The 18525-nt window shown below is 43.9% G+C and overlaps 1 protein-coding gene across 1 annotated transcript; it reads right to left on the reverse strand.

Annotated features, from left to right (window-relative positions):
* Positions 1-348: 348 nt before the first annotated feature.
* sona (SON DNA and RNA binding protein a) lies at positions 349-18485 on the reverse strand. Its single transcript, XM_071904534.2, has 10 exons — positions 18348-18485; positions 15651-15761; positions 11806-12013; positions 10522-10598; positions 8533-10422; positions 7431-7878; positions 6095-6621; positions 5054-5559; positions 4750-4842; positions 349-3126 (listed from the first exon to the last, which is right to left on the reverse strand). The coding sequence occupies exons 2-9, from the start codon at positions 15676-15678 to the stop codon at positions 4768-4770; spliced, it is 3759 nt and encodes a 1252-aa protein (XP_071760635.1). The 5' UTR covers positions 15679-15761; positions 18348-18485; the 3' UTR covers positions 349-3126; positions 4750-4767.
* Between the last annotated feature and the right edge of the window lie 40 nt (positions 18486-18525).

Raw genomic sequence — 18525 nt, forward strand, 5'->3', positions numbered from 1 at the left:
ATATGTAACCTGTTAATCTCATACCTTTATCAGCCAACCTCAGAAGATTCTTCATATCACTCAATTGAAGGCTAACGGACAGAAATGACTGCAACAACAGTTCTGAGATAATGTGTAATGCATACAGAGATAGGAATAGGTTAGAAAAACAAACAGGATACACACACACCTAACACTAGTAGTGTATCATAATCAGGGATGTCATGAAGGGTAAACCAACCTAAATTGAAGTTTACCCCCATTTTAGGCTGGCATAAGTCTTTATGACATAAATCCACAGTATATAGTTATAGTAAGTACTACTTAAGTGAACACACCACACAATTAAGGAAACACTTAAATGATACATCATTTTGAAGGTTTTTAATAATCATCAACACATTTATGTACAAAGCAAGCCATGTCAATTGACCAAAAAATGAATCCTAAAATGCATTTTCTTTTTTTCTGTCATTAAAATAGCTAAAGATTACCTCAGGGATTCGATTCAACAGTTAATCACTATAGGTACAGAATCACTATAGGTACAGAATTTGACAAAACCTTCACAGATTATCTTCCACAGTTATACAGCCCTGGGCCCGGCAGGGATGGGAGGACAACACAGAAAGGCAGGGAATATTGTGAGATGGGAACCAGGAAAATCAGAATCTCCGCTGGAAATGAAGGGGAGTTCTGAGTCCAAAAATCCTTAAAAAACCTGAAATATTTCATCCCTGCCAGGTTTCCCAAAAGCACCAAGGTCATCTTTGTTCTACAGTAGTCCAATGGGGGGGAAAAATCCTTCCGGTGAAACTAGAATCCTGATTACCCAGACACAGTTCACACAAAAGACCTAATGTGGGCCAGGCTAGCAACATTTAGAGGTAAAGTGTATAGGAATTTTGTCAGCGATTATGAAAAGGGCTATTCATTATACTTTTGTTCCTTATTACGCATCCTGTTATCCGTAACAATTCTCTCCCATTTGCCACCTAGGTTAAAGGCATTACTGCCCATCTCCACTCTCTTAAAAAGTTGCCCATGTGTCACCTTTAGTGCCAAGTTAATCTCCATGTTTTATGGGACCAAAATTAAACTGGTACTGTAATGCTTTAGGGAACTGAATGTAGATTCAAATACAGCAAGGTGCATAAATTTTACAACGTGGTTATAGTTCTTTCACACTACAAAAGCAAACAAAACCGAACCGAATCATTAAAGTGTCTTGAAAGACGAATGCGAACCTGAGACTAGTTATCCTCGAGTTATGGCTAAATCTGGGTGGCCATGTGACTTGACCATTAATCCTATTAACAGACAAGGGCTGGTTTCCCACAAAGCATCTTGATTGTCCAATACACAATACATGCGTCACATTGCATATTGTGAACAAAACTTGTAGACACTCGTCACAGCTGGAGACGTACTCAACTTTATACACTCAACTCTGTAACTGCCACAAGTAATCTTGTTAATTTGCGCTCTGAGGCAATCACAACAGAAACGATGCTCTGTTATGTGTGCCTCTCAAAAACAAGTCAACATGGGAAATTAAGTTTTAACAATTTAAGCAACATAATAGAATGGCAAACATGTCTCTAAAATATGTTTAAAAATATGCAGGTTGACTGTTTATACTGTGTATTCACTCGAATCAGAACCGGGTCTACATGTAGTAATTAACAAAATATCTAAAAAATAAAAATACAAATGATTTAGCTGAAATTTGGTGTCTCATGGATCACTTGATCAGATTTTGGTAGCGATCCGGATCTGGTGAATTTCCGCCATTAGACAAATGTAATTGTGTTTTTGGCCATAACCACTATGCTGTGTTCATGTGCTGGTGGCACGGTCCGACACCCGGCACTTCCAAATCGGCCGCTAAACAGAATCACATTCGCATGCTATTTTCTCATAAAGTCAAACCCGGATGACAAACAATAAACATAAACCTTTACGGACGCTGCAGCTTTGCAAGTTGGAGAATTTTTCAGCATTGGCAGAGAATTGCCTTCAAGTTCTAAATTGTTAAGAAAATGACGATTCCAGCAATTACCTATGAAATTATCGTTTGCTGCAAAAGCAGACAAAACAATCTGCATATTAGGTGTTTTTAAGTGTAGCTGATGAAATATCCATTTAGAGTTACATGCAGGCAATCATTTGGTGAAAGACAAACTAAGAGAATCACTAAAGAGAACTAAAGAACCAAATTTGGAGAAATCCAAATAAAACTAAACTAAGAACAGGACAGAAACAAAGATTAGCTTGGTGCTATTTAAGACGGAAAACCACACCCAGGGCAGTACTAATTCAATTACAGCTATGTTTTGTGAATGGAGATGTAAATCTTTGTCCTAACCCAAATTCAAACTTTCCCCTCTCCCTGTAATCAATATATTCAGTAATTTCCTTCCTTCAAAACGGTCAGACCAGGAACTCTTACCCCGTTCCATCCCAGGATCCAAAATGTACGGTCATTCTTTTGCTCTGGAGATCCAGGCTTGTGAAAACAAATAACTTTTCTTGTCATGCGAGGATCCACCAAAAGTTAGCCTGTGAATTATTTGTTTGAAAAACCAGGGGCTAGAGATAGCCATGGGAATAGAGGGGGGCGAGGAAGCAGTCGCCACTCAACACAATCCATAAGAAAGCATAAAAGTACAACATATTTAGAGAAACTAATCTTTTACAAAAGCACTTGCGCCACTAGTTTGTTTGGTTTGTTTCCTCTTCAGTCGTTCACCCACAGTGACTGCTTGTGTGAGCAGCAATACTGAGGGGTTGGTGTTTAAAGTCACTATGTACACACACACACACTCGCACAGACTCACATTTCATTATACAGTCGAGCTACTGTGCACACAAGTCAGTGTGCCCAGTTTCCTCAGTGGTATCACAGGTCACAATCTCCCAGTCTCTCTCTCACTCTCTCTCTCACACACACACACAGAGGGAGAGCTAAGTGGGGCAGTGGCTGGTGCCGGTGCTCCTGTATTGTAACCATGACAACTAGGGCGCTCTTCTTCTTGGTGATTTAAGAGGCTCAGTCAGGTGACCTGGCTGCCTCAGGGAACTGTGGGAAGGGTAAGTCCTCCAGTAAAGGTTTTTGTTTTTCCTCCAGTCCAGTAGGGGGAGATGCTGTATACAGAAAAAGACAGAAAAAACCACACATCTATCTTGTTCTCACTTTCTGTCCCATTGGTTTGGATGAAATACAGTAACATCTGACTTTGTACTGTCTGTATGTAATAACCAGAGGATCAGTTGAGATGGGGTGAAGACAGATGGCATCCCCCTTTTTATCAAATAGGACTGAGGGAAGGAATAATCACAAGAATACTGCACAAGTAAAAAGCAAATGGTGGGTGGATGGTTAAAGGTTAAAGGTGTATTCCACATTTTTGGGTGTTTGGCCCATTGGTCACCTTACCCAATATCCGATGAGACAATTGTCACCAAAATCACCTCTGTGTCTCCAGAAGATGGATCTGTCTGGTGGGCATGCTAACGTTTTAGCATACAGTAATAGTTGTCGACTAACATTATTGTAAAAGAGAAAACATGAGAACTTGTGGGCGGGATGGTTAGTTATTTTTAATGGTGCATGTCTATACCTGCCACGCTTGTTTAGGGGATTGGTAAAATGGACATAAAATTACAGAAAAACAATGCACGTTCAATGGCAGAAGACCTCCCTTCCCGAAGACTTTGAGTGCAACTTGCTCCATTTACACAGAAAGTGAGCAAGATGGATAATGATGATTTTGTTTTCAGAAGTTATGAATCTACAGGCCATAGAATAAAAAAACAGTACCAACTTTGGAATACTAAAAGGTTTATTTTCACACTTTGGATAATGCTATTAACCTACGATTACCTAACATGCTGTATGCTAAAGCATTAGCATGTGCACCAGACAGAACTAAAGACACAAAGATGATTTTGGTACCAATTTGGTACCAAACTGGGTAAAGTGACCAATGGACCAAACTCCAAAAACTCATTGTAGCCCTTTAAAAAGATTAACATTTAAATGAGAATTGGATACAAGGATAAAAGCTGAAATAATAATCGATCAAAGAATGAATTAGGGATGCACCAATCGATCGGCCAATCATAATTGGTGGCCGATAAACATTATAAAGAGGTAATCAGTGATCAGCCGATGACTGTTTCAACTGCTCGATTACAACAAAGTTTCAATTGTGGATCAGGAAAGTGGTTGAACGTATGCCGTAAAAAATATGAGCCAATTTGCAGCAGGCATCGGTGCATCCCTAGAATGAAAAGACTGATTGTATTTGTGTGGTCAGTGGTTAATCAATCATCAGTGAAATGATGGACTGAAAGATGTACGGATGGAGGAATGGAGAGATAAAATAAGGGAGAAATACTAGGGGGAGTACTGGGCCAAGGGGAAGGACTACAGAGAAAACTAAGTACTTATTTTCACGCTATTATTGACAATTTTCCTTCACATGCAAGCATAGGGCTCAGATCAATTCAATCAATGTAAAAATGTGAATAAAACATGTATTTCAGTTGGTAGAACATCCTCAAATATTAGTTTACCAAGGCTGGAAATTAGCACCTTGGCATGCCAAAAGTTTCTCAGGATTAGAATTTGAAGAAACCCAACATCCTCAACTGAATGAAGTGATAAGAATGCAGCACCAATATAAAGGTAAGTAGACAGGCAGACAAAGGGATGGGAAGGATGGCTGAATGGTTAGACAGATCAATGAAGGTTGGCGATTTTACCGTGAGGGCGTGGAGGTTCTAGCTCTCATCATCTGAGACGTGGGGTTTGGCAATGGCCATCTCCTCCTTGCTGTTTGCAATCATCTTACACTTCTACAAAAGCACACACAAAAACACACATTAGTAAGCTGGCACTAACACAGGTATTCACATATGTGTATTGATGTGATGCACCCTCGCCCACCCACCCACACTTGAACATTCTTTCAGATTCTTTTTCTTTCTCACTCGCATGCACATACAAACATTCTCACACAAAAACAAGCATGAACACAATCCCATCTCCCCGGATGCTTCCTTTTACCTCAGTAAGTTCCTTGATGGTATGGATGTTAGCCTGCTGAGTGACCTTCCTCTTCACTTCCTCTATGTGGTCCAGGTTAAGGGTTGGGGTCGGGGGAGCGAGGCAAGGAGGGGGCTTGTTGGTGATAGTAGGGAGTGGGGCCAGGGGGGGCATGGCGGCCAGGGCGCCCATGTTGGTCAGGGCAGCTGTCATGGTAGCTGCGGTCATACTTGCCATAGCGGCGCTCATGGTGATATTTGACATGTTGGGCATTCCTGGAATATTGGGTATCCCCAATGGCCCCATGTTGGGCATATTGGGCATGTTGGGCATATTAGGCATGTTGGGCATCCCCATGCCCATTGGGAGGGGTAAAGGTAGGGGCAAGGAGAGGGGGGCAGGGGACGGAGTGGGTAAAGGGAGCTGGAGGATGGCTTTGGGCCGAAGGCTCTCGGGGATGGGCACCCCGGCCTTAGCGCACATGGCAGCAGCATTGGCCTTGGCTATCTCCAGTAACTGGTCCTTGTCTGAGGAAAGGAAAGGAAGGAAGAGGGAGGAAGAGAGACAAAGGGAGGGGTAATGTAGGAGAGGAAGCAAATAGCAAACAAGTTGGAGATGGGAGGGTAGATTGAGAGGGAAAGAAAGCAAGATTAAGCAAGAGCGGTGGGGCCAGAGGAACAAGGGAGAAGAGTGAATAAGGCAGAAAGAGGTGAGACGGGGAGAAAAGGGGACAAACTGGTTAAAAAACAAACACTAAACATGGTTTTAAGACCAATTTAAGTTAACTGTGTATGTGTCTGTGCCAAGATGTGCCAACTAAACTAAATTGGATTCAACATTGAATGTAAAATCTAAACTAAAAAAAAAATGCAAATCACAATACTTAAATACACCTGGCGTGCAGGTGTATGAAGATGTTATGTAATTACTGTCAACAATAACCCTGCCATTAGCTTAGATAGTCACTGGGGGTATCTGGCTGAAAATTAAACAAGCCATAACAATCTAACATAAGTAACAGTACCATTTACAGTAGCATTAGTTACTCTAAAGATGTTTTACCCAGCTCGGTGAGCCGTGGCGGTGTCTTGCTGGTGCTGCGTCGTGTCCGGGACCCTGAGCGGCGCTGCTTTCGGAGAATAAGAACCGGAGAGTGGCTGGGTTCCCTCTTCCATCTGTCTCGTCTGTCGAACGAACGACTGCGGAAAACTGGCCGCCTCCCTCGACCCCTCGACCTAGACCTGCGCCTGCGGTCTGGGGAACGAGATCTGGATCGCTTGCTCCTGTCTCCCGACCTGGACCTCTTCCTCCTGCCTGTAGAGCGGCTCTTAGATCGCTTGTTCCTGTCTGTGGACTTGGACCTCTTCCTCCCCCGGGCGGCGGGTGAGCGGGATCGCCTCTTGCGAGCAGGAGAACGGGACTTAGACCGTCGGACCCTGGTTCGCGATTTGGAGTGTGACCGTCTTCGCCGTGTATTGGAGCGCGAGCGACTGGACCGCCGGCGGCGAGTGGGACTCCGGGATTTGGACCGCCGCTTCTTCCTCTCTGATGGAGAGACGGATTCTCTCTTCCTCACTGGAGACTTTGACCTGAGGAAAGGAGAATGACAGGAGAATTCATAAAATGTCTACACTTTAATATCCATTCACAAGAATGTCTCTACACACAGACAGATGACGCCATGACAACATAATGTCCCGCATACCATGTATCATGGTGAGGAGACATGAAAAATTACCATAGGGATGTAGATTTTAAAATGGGAAAAACAGAGCAAATAGGAGTAAATCAAATGTGCAAAAACAAAAGTACAGCTACATTACAAAATTAATAGGATATAGTCACAAACATGGAAATGTAGTATTTGTTTAACCTATAGATTATTCGACTTTGACTGCTACCTCAGCCGAGAAAGAGGAAAACTACATAAAACTTTGAAAAAACATATCCGCTACAAAATTGCACTCTCTATCCTGCAGATATTTCCTTAATTTTGATTTGGTTGCTCTATGGGTGGTGAAAAGTATTCTATGGGGAACTCAAGCTGTTAGCCAGACTCAGAGACAAGTGGATAAAAGCTTAACTGTCCCTCAGTGACATGTAGAGGTAGAAACAGGCACTTGGATAATTTTTATAATAATTGCGTGACTTCCCCATTTTTCTGTGACATAGCCGATTTTTAGCAATTCAACCCATTTTCTTAAAAAAAATATTTGATTATGAAAGATCAAAGGGACTGAACTATGTTTGAGTTTACTTCCGACTAAACAGCTCCACCATAAATCTAGGAGCCAGATTGTAACAAATAGAACAAAAACCTATTTGCATAAATCTGTCGGAATTACACACGCATTCATGAGGTAGCATTGGTACACATACACACACATACACCACAAACCTGGATTGCTTCCTTCTGGACGCCGACTTAGATGTGGATCGTCGAGGAGTGGAAGTAGAGCGTGACAGCTTCCTGCGGGTCGCAGGGGAACGCGACTTGGAGAGCTGCTTCTTCTGTTGGCCTGGGGAGGGTGACTTAGAGGAGCTGCGCTGGCCTTTAGTTGCCATTTTAACAGGAGAGGAAGAATCCCCTTCCTCATCAGAGCCATCTGAACCATCTGACTCATCGGGGCCGGTCCCAGGCTCAGGGGAACCAGACCTGGACCTGGTAACCTCTTGTTCATCAGAAGAGCTGGCTGGGCTGCCGGCACCCTCCCTCTGCTTCTGGTGGTGGTTGGGAGCAGGGGACACAGGCTGGTCCTGCGGCTGAGCTGAGGAGCTCCCAGCTGGGTCGGACACTGCAGGCTGGGGGCTGGGAGCGCCAGCTAAGGGCAGGGGTTTCCACGGGCCTGTAAGGTACATACTGAACTTTAATGATCACAATACATTCTCGATGGAGTTGTACTCCATTGTTTTTGGCTATGGTGGTAAAATAATAAATTTTGAGATACCCAAGGGCAGTGTACAAAAGCATATACATTCAAGTAAAAAGGATGAGAAAGTGGCCTATTTATCTATGGGATGTGGAGCCTTTAGTGCTAAAATTTTGAGGCATAATTTTGAAAATGGAAATATACTCAGTTTGGAAGAATAGAGATAGTGTTCTGAGCTTCGAGGCAGAGCTGCTTTCACTAAAAGGTTTGAGAAAGACACTACGCCAAGACATGTTAGGCCATTTCACTAATAAGTAATATTAAGAAATATTAGTGATGATGTACTCACGGGAATGGCCACCTTTGGGATTCTGTACTAGATAAAAATTCTGTATTCACTACTGCACTTGTTATAGAAGTATACACTGCTTCTTAAAAAGAATAAATAGGGAGCATAATGGTGGCTCAACAGGCACTGGTGCATGTCACATGCTTGCAGCATCAGGAGTTCAAAAGGGCACTGTGCAGATTGACACTATGTAATTAAGTAGAAATGGCATAATAATAACTTTATGAACAAAATCAATTGTAGAATGTTTAAAAAGAAAAAAATGAAAGAGCAAGTCTGACCTGCTGCTGCAGCTGAAACTGCTCCACTCTCCCCTGCTGCCTTCACACTGGCGGTCTGCTCTGCCTTGGGAGAGGAGGGGGGCTTCTGCTCTTTAACAGGAGAGGAGGATGTGGAGCCGGCTGGGGAGGCGCTGTCAGACCCCCTGTCACTTGACCCAGACCTGGACCCAGACCTAGATCTGTTTAAGGCAGGGGAGGCTGATTTAGACTTTGACCTCTTTCCGCTCTTCCTGGGAGATTTGGACCTCTTCCTGCCAGGCAGTGGCGAGTGTGACTTAGACCGGTAGCGGCGAGACAACGAGCGAGACTTGGAGCGTCTACCGGACCTTGGTGGTGAACGATTTCTCCTGGCAGGGGACCGAGAGCGCCTTCTAACCGGAGATCTGGATTTGGACCGCCGGCGGGAGGGAGGGGTTCTGGATTTGGTCCGTTTGCGTGGACTCCTGGATCTGGAGCGGCGGTTGCGCCTAAGGATTACAATGGAACGTGACCGAGTCCGCCTGGCCCTGCGGATCGAACGGGAACGCGAGCGGCGGGTCCTCGGGGGTGGGGACCTCCTGCGACGAGACAGAGAGCGACTTCTGGAGCGCCTGCCTCCTCCACGCCGCGCCGGTGAACGCGACCAGGATCGGCGAAGTGGGCGTCTGGATCTAGAGCGAGAGCGACGGACTTTGGGAGAACGTGACCGCGAACGTCTGGCAACTGCACCACCGCGTCTAGGCGAGCGGGTCCTGGAGCGCCTGGTGCCGCCACGAGATCGTGACTCTGACCTTCGACTTCTCCTTGGAGAGCGAGAGAGGGAGGGGGACCTGCGGCCACCACGTTTAGGGGATCTGGACAGCTTCCTCTTCGGAGAGGGAGAATTGCGGCGTCGCTTGGGGGAAACAGATAAGGAGCTCCTCCGGCGTTTAGGAGATGTAGACTGATGTTTGGGCCTCTTAGGAGACTTGGACTTCTTCTTCTTGGGGGTGAGGGAGCGCGAGGTGGACCGGGACTGACGGCTAGGTCTTTTGGGAGACTTGGGCGACTGGGAGAGGGACTTCCTCCCGAACTTGGGAGACGGGGAGCGGGACGGAGAGCGGGACAGCCGCCTGCTCTTCAGGGGTGATATAGACCGTTTTCCCTTTGAGGCTGATCTGGAATGGGTTCTTGACCGTTCTTTGATTGCTGTTGCTGTCGGACCACCAGACTGCCGCCTAGTGGGACTGGGTGTTGGCGACCGGCTCTGACTCGACCCAGACCTCTTGATGCCTAGGCCCCTCGGCGGGGAACGAGACCTGGACCTGGATGGATCTCGCTCCTTGATCTTTGCCCTTTGAACTGTGTTGGCCTGATCTTTCAGGCCAGGGTCATCTCGTGGGGTAGTACCTTCCTGTTTGGGGATGATGTCAGGGAGTTCCTGGGCATGGCTGAACCCGCCGTCTCCGTGGTTACCCTCCGCCTTAACCTTAACCACCGCTGCCTGTGCCATCTCCTCCCGGCCAGCAGAGGGCGACCTCATGTCCTTCACCGACCCATTGTTGTTACTGCCCTTCCCTCCAGATGGGGAGACGTCGATATCGGATGTCTCCTCTCTCTTTACAGACAGCGATTCAGGTTTCTGGGTGAGGATGGGAACCCCCTTCTCCTCGCCTCGTTTGCTTTTGGGCACCAGTTTGGATACTGGTTCTTGCAGGTCAGATGCTGCTGCTGGGGAATATTTGCCATCTCCTGCCCCTTTCCCCCCTTCCCCCTCAGTCTCAGAGCCTGAGGCTGAGCTGCTTTCAGATGGAGAGCGAGATGGGGATTTCTTGTCTTGCTTTTCATCTTTCTTCCTCTTCTTTTTCTTCTTCTTGGCAGCATGCCTTTTGTGTTTTTTGGATTTTGCATCTCCCTCTGCGTCCACACGATCTGAGAGGAGGGGGAAACATTTTTAAAATACCAAAGTGGAATTCATTCATCATTTGCAGACGAAATCTAAGTGGTTTGTGTGTGTGAGTCTCCTCCTACCTGTAATCCCATCCCTTTTACCCTCCTCCTTAGGCCCAGCTTGGTCTCCAGCCCCTGAGGCTGCCGCCAGTCTGGCACTACAACACAGGGGAAAAATATTTTCACAACGCAATATGGGCAGCCATGTCCCCATTTATATGTGGAAATTAAAATCCCCAATGCTGACAGAACACATGTGTATCACATTTCTGTTTAGACAGGGTGCCAAGCCACATTTAAACAAGTGTGAAAACATACTCGAGGGCGATTGGAGTGTGACTTTTCCCAAACAACCTCCAGAGATTGGTTTCCAACCTTTCTTTGGGTGCATTTACACCTGTATTTAATAAAGCAATAAGCCCCGCGAGGCCGTGGTTTACAGTGATTTTAGAACAGCTAAGGGGCGTTGTTAGGCACGACGCGGAACCACGGCCGCGCGGGGCTTATTGCTTTTATAAAACGGTTACTACATATAACTGGCAAGGTTTCATAAAATAAACACACAGCAACAAAAAATGCAATAAATTATTGATAACAAATAATCATTCTTCCGCCAAGCAATGTAGTTCTTCAGCGACATTTAGCAGAATGGTTGCCAAGCAACACACAGACGCAGACACAGACAATTTGTTTGGCGCAGTAATACTGATGTGATGCGGTCACAGGTGTGTGTTTATAGAATATTTTAAAACGGCTTTGAACGCAGCTCAGCCAATCATAATCAAGGACCGGAACTATCCGTTTTATAAATGTGGTTTGATACCCTATATAAATGCATCTCTCATCTGCATGGGGACAGTGAAACAGAACCACTAAAAAGGCAAACCAATTATGTTGTGACCCTTGTTGTTTTTATTCCTAATAACATATACATCCTTTGGAAAGAGATAACGTCTGGTTTCCCAGAGCATCTCAAAAGACAGATTTTGAGAGAAAGCAGCCCCGACTTACTCATATTGATCAATAAAGGGCCGTGTCCACCAAAGACCTGTGAAAAAAGCGATGGCGCTGTTTTTTCATTATTTCCTATGGAAAAGTTGCGCTTTCATCGCTTACGACCCAACAGGTACCTCACCTCTTTTTAGTGCCATGAGCGCTGGACCTGTTCTCAAGTTGAAACAATTTCAACTTTGTCTGAAGCGCACCGCTCATCAATGTCACGTCAGAGTTCTACCAACCAATGAGGATGAAGCAGGGGCGGGACCAAGAGCCGGCCCCAGCGCTTCAAGCACTCAAGAGGTCGCTGGTGGACACAGGCCCTTAGGTGTGTGTGTGTGTGTGTACTGCAGGATGAGTTCTTCTCACCTGGCTCTGGTGGTCCTGACAGGTCTCAGTGGGGGTGGTGGTTCTAAATCAGACTCCGCACCAGACTCTGAACTGCTCTCCTTCTCGCCCTTCCTCCTCCTCTTCTTCTTCTTGCTCTTGTGTTTTCTGTGCTTCTTGTTTTTCTTATGGGGCATCTCGTTTCCTTCCTTGGCATTCACTTCATCTCTCTCAAGTGCCTCATCCTCACCTGCACAGGGAAACCAGCGTTATAGCTTACATGAGTGTTTGGCAAAGCAGAGCAGCAGTTCTTTTGTAAGTCCTACACTTAAACTGGACGGATTTAGTTTTGCCCTGGAGGAATATTAAATAATACTGGTACTTGTCTTGAGAAACACTGTTCAAGAACAAAATATTTGATCTGATGGCCTTTATTGTTTGTCCTATAAGACAGGCTTATGTAACTATAATAATCCTCACATAAATGTTGACCATTTTGCTTAACACACTATCATTTTAGTTAGAGAAACATGGATCGTTTATAGACTGTGTGGGGTACACAGTCAGAGAGCCTGTTCCCTGCACTAATTAAAGGCAGGATAATCTCAATCACCACATAAATACACAGCACCATAAGGAAGTGTTAGCTTGGCAACTTTAAAATCTAGAAGTATGTACTATTTTATTTAAATGCCTCTGTACACTCTCTGGACTGGCATTTTTTCTTAATTGAAATGAGATGTGTAAATAGCCAGCAACAGTGTGTGTGTATGTGTTTTAAATGACTACGTTTCTGGTATATTTCAGCAGGGATTTCCTTCTGTTTTGATACTACCAGAATGCATTTGAATCATCCGTGCCCATCAAGCATGCAGCCATCTTCGGTGGCTTTAGATGCCTCCACTGCAGTGGTCTTCAACCGGGGGTCCGCGACCCCTAAGGGGTCCGCGGAGGTACTGCAGGGGGTCCACCAATTTTCGTCAAAATAATTTATGTGAAAAATTTAAAAATGTATTTTAGACAAAAATAATAATATTGAGTAAACTCCAAGTATTAATAGGCAATAAGATACTTTTGACAAAAACGATTTATAAAATGAATGATTCCCATGCAACCACGGTGCGTGATGCAGAGCCTACACGTGACCAACCGCCATTGAAAAAAATTAGCTGGCTTGCTAGCAAGCTAAGTGTTGGCTAAAACGCAGTTCGGTGCTAAAATAATTAATAACTAGCCTACTACTAGGTTAATATGTGAAGTAGAATGGATCGCTTTGTAACAGTAACTAGGCCTCGAGCTCGGGATCCTACCGTTACTCCTTCCACCTCGTCCGAGACCACAGGTGAACCTGCCCCAGCGGCAGAGGGTAAACGCAAAAGAGAGAAGTCCCGAAAATATTCAGAAACCTACCTAAAGTTTGGATTTACCTTCAAAGAAACCGAAGGGATTGAATTGCCGGTGTGTGTTGTTTGTTTGGCGACACTCTCAAACGAAAGCATGAAGCCATCAAAGCTGCTGCGACACTTGGAGAAGAATCACGGCCACTTGCAAGATAAAACACTGGAATACTTCCAGGCTCGTCTGAACTCTCTCCAATGCCAACAGACAATGATGAGAAAATCAGCGAAAGTTGGAGAGCTTGCTTTGAAAGCCTCATATCAAGTCGCTCTTCGCATTGCTCAATGTAAAAAACCATATACAATTGCAGAAGATTTGATATTGCCCGCGGCCAGTGATATGTGCAAGACAATGTTTGGGAATGATGAATATGTAAATAAACTGAAGACTATCCCGTTGTCAGACACAACGATTGCTCGGCGAATTGGTGAAATGGCATCTGATGTGAGGGTGCAATTAATCAAGAAACTAAAATTGGCGGAGGCGTTTGCATTACAGTTGGATGAATCTGTGGACATGTCCAAAGACACACAGCTCTTGGCATTTGTGCGTTTTGTTGAGCAAAACAAAATGTGTGAGGAATTTTTGTTTTGTAAGAAGCTTCCTGAATGCACAACAAGTTCTGAAATGTTCAAAGTGATTGATTACTTTTTCAGAGAAAATGACATAATCTGGGCAAAATGTGTTGCGATTTGTACTGACGGTGCGTGAGCTATGACTGGTCAAAAAAGTGGACTGATTGCGCTTGTCAAAAAAGTCGCCCCACAAGTTCTGTGGACTCATTGCATGTTACACAGAGAATCTCTCGCTGCCAAAGAAATGAGTGCTGAATTTGCTGACGTTATGGACACTGTTGTGAAGGCTGTCAATTTTATTAAGAAGAGTGCCTTGCAAACGCGTCTCTTTGCTTCTCTCTGCGATGCTACGGGAGAGGAACACAATGTGCTCCTTTACCATTCTGAGGTCAGATGGCTTTCTCATGGATCAGTATTGGCACGCGTGTTCGAGTTACGCACAGCTAGCCAGTTTTTAGTTGGTCAAAACCGCGTGGAGCTGGCTGCGGATTTCAGTGACAATGTCTGGGTCACTAAACTGGCATATCTGGCAGACGTTTTCTCAAAGTTGAACAGACTGAAAGGTTCTATGCAGGGCCGCAATACACATGCCATTCAGCTGTATGACAAGATGGAAGGCTTTCTGAAGAAAACAAAAAGATGGAGAGAGCGAATCAGGGGAGGTAACATTTCCATGTTTCCGTCAATGGAGGAGTTGGCTGATTCTGCGGTGCTCTCGCCTGACATGAAACGCGCAATTGTTGGACACTTGGAGGCACTCGAAAGTCAATTTGAAAAATACTTTTCTGAGGCTGAGTCCTGGAGAAGGGACAAGACATGGATACAGTTTCCATTCAAACACAATGCATCGGACGGCTCAAACTTGACAGCCTCTGAGGAAGATCAGCTGATCGACCTATCCACAGACAGTACACACAAGAATGTGTATGAGTCAAGGCCTCTCATCCAGTTCGGGATCTATTGCCAGAAAGCCTTCCACCAGCTGACAGCAAAGGCAATGGTGAGCCTTTTGCCTTTTGCAACAACTTATCTTTGTGAAAGTGGATTCTCCTCCCTCACCTACCTGAAGAGTAAATACCGTTCAAGACTGCAGCCTGAGGATGATATGATGCTCTGCCTGACAACCTCCATCTCCCCCAGAATAGACAAGCTGTGTGCCACTCACCAGGGTCAGTCATCTCACTGAGGTAGGCCTATGTGTCATCCTGAAGCTAAAGTTAAGCTAAATGTTTCATTGTAAAAAAAAAAAAAAGTATAAGCCTCAATCTATAATAATCATCATCATCAATAATAATTATGTATAAACGTTTTAGCAACCGTAAGCATAATAACTGAGTATATAAATAGGTTAATAAGGGATTATAAATATGTTATTATAGGCCAGGCTTAAAATGCAACACAATTTTATTTATTTATTTTTTTGAATCTAGGGGGTCCCTGCTCTGTTTCTCTATCGACCAAGGGGTCCTTGGGCTGAAAAAGGTTGAAGACCCCTGCTCTACTGCTTTAGCAAATATGAAATTGTACATCATACCAATTATACAACCTTGCTTGACTTAGCAATGATCTTTGGTTATGATTATTATTCGCACTACTGCTCTCTCCCCCTCCCTCTGAGGCACTTAGTACCTCCATTATCTACTTTCCTGGGGGAAACCTCTTTATTGTACCTCCAGTTCTGACAGGCCATAACAACACTGTCTCATTCTCCCTTCCACAACAGTGGTTTTCAAACATATTTCCTGTGAACCCACATTTTCAATAAGAATTTATACTGCAACTCTGAATCCGTGGGTGATTAAATAGGACTATATAAAATACAATAAAAAAATACAAAAATCTAATATAAAATCTAAACCAGAATTTGGGAAACATTGAAACTGATTTCATAGGGCCCAATGATCCATCACTCACCTGAGGGAATGTCCACCGCACATTCCATTATGCCAGTGTCCCAGAGGTGTGCCCGATCACTTAAAAGCCCCTCTTCTTGTCACTGGTGTGCTGCCCCTTCACTCAAACACTCTGGATAGGAAAACAAAGATAATGTAATTAAAGCAATGGAGAATAATACAGCACAAACTGGATTCTGGGTATTTGTTTCTTACAGGGTGCTATATTGAAAATGCCCTCATTTTAATTAAACAGCCGCTAACATGCAGCAGCAATGTTTGGTTCACCATAACATCAAAGGCGCATCAAATACATTTCCCAAACTAATGTATTTATGTATACAATGTTTACCACCACCAGGACTTAACTCCTTTGGTCAAATAGTCAATGGTTTGCCTGGCAGGCAAAGACAGTTTGTCTCTCAACACCAATCAACCCCAATGTCTCAGCCAAAGATCAAAAGCTGACAAGATTACTAAGTGGGCGAGTGAGTAACTGATTCTTTTTTCCCCTTGCTTTTAAAGAGTGCGTAAACACACTGTTATTAGTCAGTCTCCGCCCAGTACACAATTTTGAAAGATGTGAAAAAGTGGGGTGGGAAGTGGTAATGAGTGTGTGTCTATGATAGCCGGTCACCCATCTCTACTTGGAGACGGTAAACAAATTCTGATCGCAAAGAATTTGACGCTGCCAAAGGCAAAATACCTGCCTTGAACTCACTGACTGGGGTATAGCCAGATGTGCAACATGGTTGAAAGTTTCAGCCCATAAAGAGCAGTAAAGCATTTTTTTGCCCCTAGAAGTGGTCGCAGGACTTCACTCAAAAATGTTGAGATTAAGTACAAAATGAATGCTACTCACTATATAGACACCATATAATGATGTTTACAGCTCAAACAGGATTTAGGGCCAATTCACTCTTTCAAGTCACTGAAATCTGGGAGCTGCAAGAGAACTAGCCTATGATCTGTGATCTGTATAACCTTTGGTTGGGTTAATTTCATCACATCACTTTGCCCATGATAACTTTTGTGCATTTACAATCATTTTGCTCCCCCCCAGGTTCTGGACAAAACGGACTGTTATATCTGATGTGCTTAACCATGATGCAGTGAATTGTACACAACTGATACATCAGCGGAAACTAACTTCGATTTGTTCCATGCCGTGTTAGCTCATCTGGTTACATTCACACTAAATTTGGCAACATGATCAGCTGACTTGTTGGTGGTTTATTTTTTCTGAGTAATGGTCTTGCTAACTGTTTGAACTGATGCCCCCTGGGGCAACTTTAGAGTGCATTCCTGAATGCAGAAACACAGAGAGTAATAGAGACAGCCAGGGACACAATTTAAGTTTTTTTCTCATCTCATCTGTCCCCACTGCAATTAGATTGCTTAAATTATGAAATTATGTCTTGTGCCTGCGAAGAAACTTTCAATTTTACATTGGTGAGCAACCTTTTGTTGCCCTATATCAAGTAATTGACTCCCTGTCCAGTCTTATAAATTGATGCTTGTCTGTATGGGTGTTGTGGTGAGTTGTGTTTTTTATTGTGATTTAATGTTAGGTGTTTTCACTGTGTTTTTATTCTGTGATTTTACCATTAGCCCTGCAAAACCAAATTTCAGTTATCGGACAACAACGTTTGAAATGAATTAAATTGGATGTTTTGTCATTTTACATGCTTGTAAAGACTAAATTTATAAATCTGTGCTAAATATTTCCCTGCAGTAGCCTCTCATTTCACAGCACAATAAGTAATCCACCAATACTCAAACACTTTGAAGCTATGTTAAATTGATAGCGACATCTCATATGTATTCTCTCTTTATGAAGGTAACAAAAAAATCATTTTAAGAAAAAACTCTTCGTTGGTCAGAAAAAGTAGTCGTTAGTCGACCAATGGACTTTTAGAGTTGTAAAGCCCTAACGTTAGCTGCTACAACCACAGATGACCTGTGAGAAACACTGCTGTCCACAAACAATTGTAATGGAGTCACTAGGCTATCACACACCGTTTACTCAAAATCACCGGCAGCCTTTCTTCTGGAAATAATTAACCATATACTAAGTTACTTGGCGGAAAATACTAAAGCACCGACAACGCGAGGCCATGTACCTAGCGTTACCGCTCCTAGCTAACGCTAGTCCTCATTGCTACGGCTAGTTACGTCTCATTTAAAATTTTAAGTATAATTTCTGTTCAGTTTACATGAATTTATATTCTTACACCACAATCCGCAGGTACAGTCGGTTAGAAGCGGGTCATGTGACTGCACGGATGAATGAAACAAAAACTTTTAAGTTACAATGGCTAGTTCGTTAACACGTTAGATAAACACTGTCCGGCCTGCGATGCCGTACAGCTGGCAAAAAAATCATTCATAGTGCAGTTGCAGTTGACATTAGCTAACGTTAGCTAAGGTTAACGGAACCAACAATGGATTGGGAATTTTTACATGGACTCCACAAAACGTAAATCTGTTTGAATGCCTACAAGATGGATAATTTACAAGTTGCGTTAACAAAGCCAGACATGCTGCCCGCACGCCGCGGCCTCAGCGGCAGTCGATAGCCAACTCGTTGGCTGGCTACGAGGTTAACGTTAGCTAAGTTAGCATGCTGTTAGCTATTTAAGACATTTTGCCAGTGCTCGTTTCAACAAAGCAAGGCAATTCATTCATCATGACCGTCAATTTTGTAGCACATAATTACCCAGTTTATGCTCTGTGGCTGCAGTCCCAGTATAGGTATGCTCTGTAGTAGCAGTCCTTGAATAGACGAAACCGAAAAATTGTTGAATATGCTAACCGTTAACGTTAGCCATCCAACTGTTCCGCCATGATGGTGAAAGGTATCCCAACATGCCATGCTGCGCGGTTTGAATGGCAGC

This window comes from Centroberyx gerrardi, chromosome 10 (assembly GCF_048128805.1).
Source record: "Centroberyx gerrardi isolate f3 chromosome 10, fCenGer3.hap1.cur.20231027, whole genome shotgun sequence".
Lineage (NCBI taxonomy): Eukaryota > Metazoa > Chordata > Actinopteri > Beryciformes > Berycidae > Centroberyx > Centroberyx gerrardi.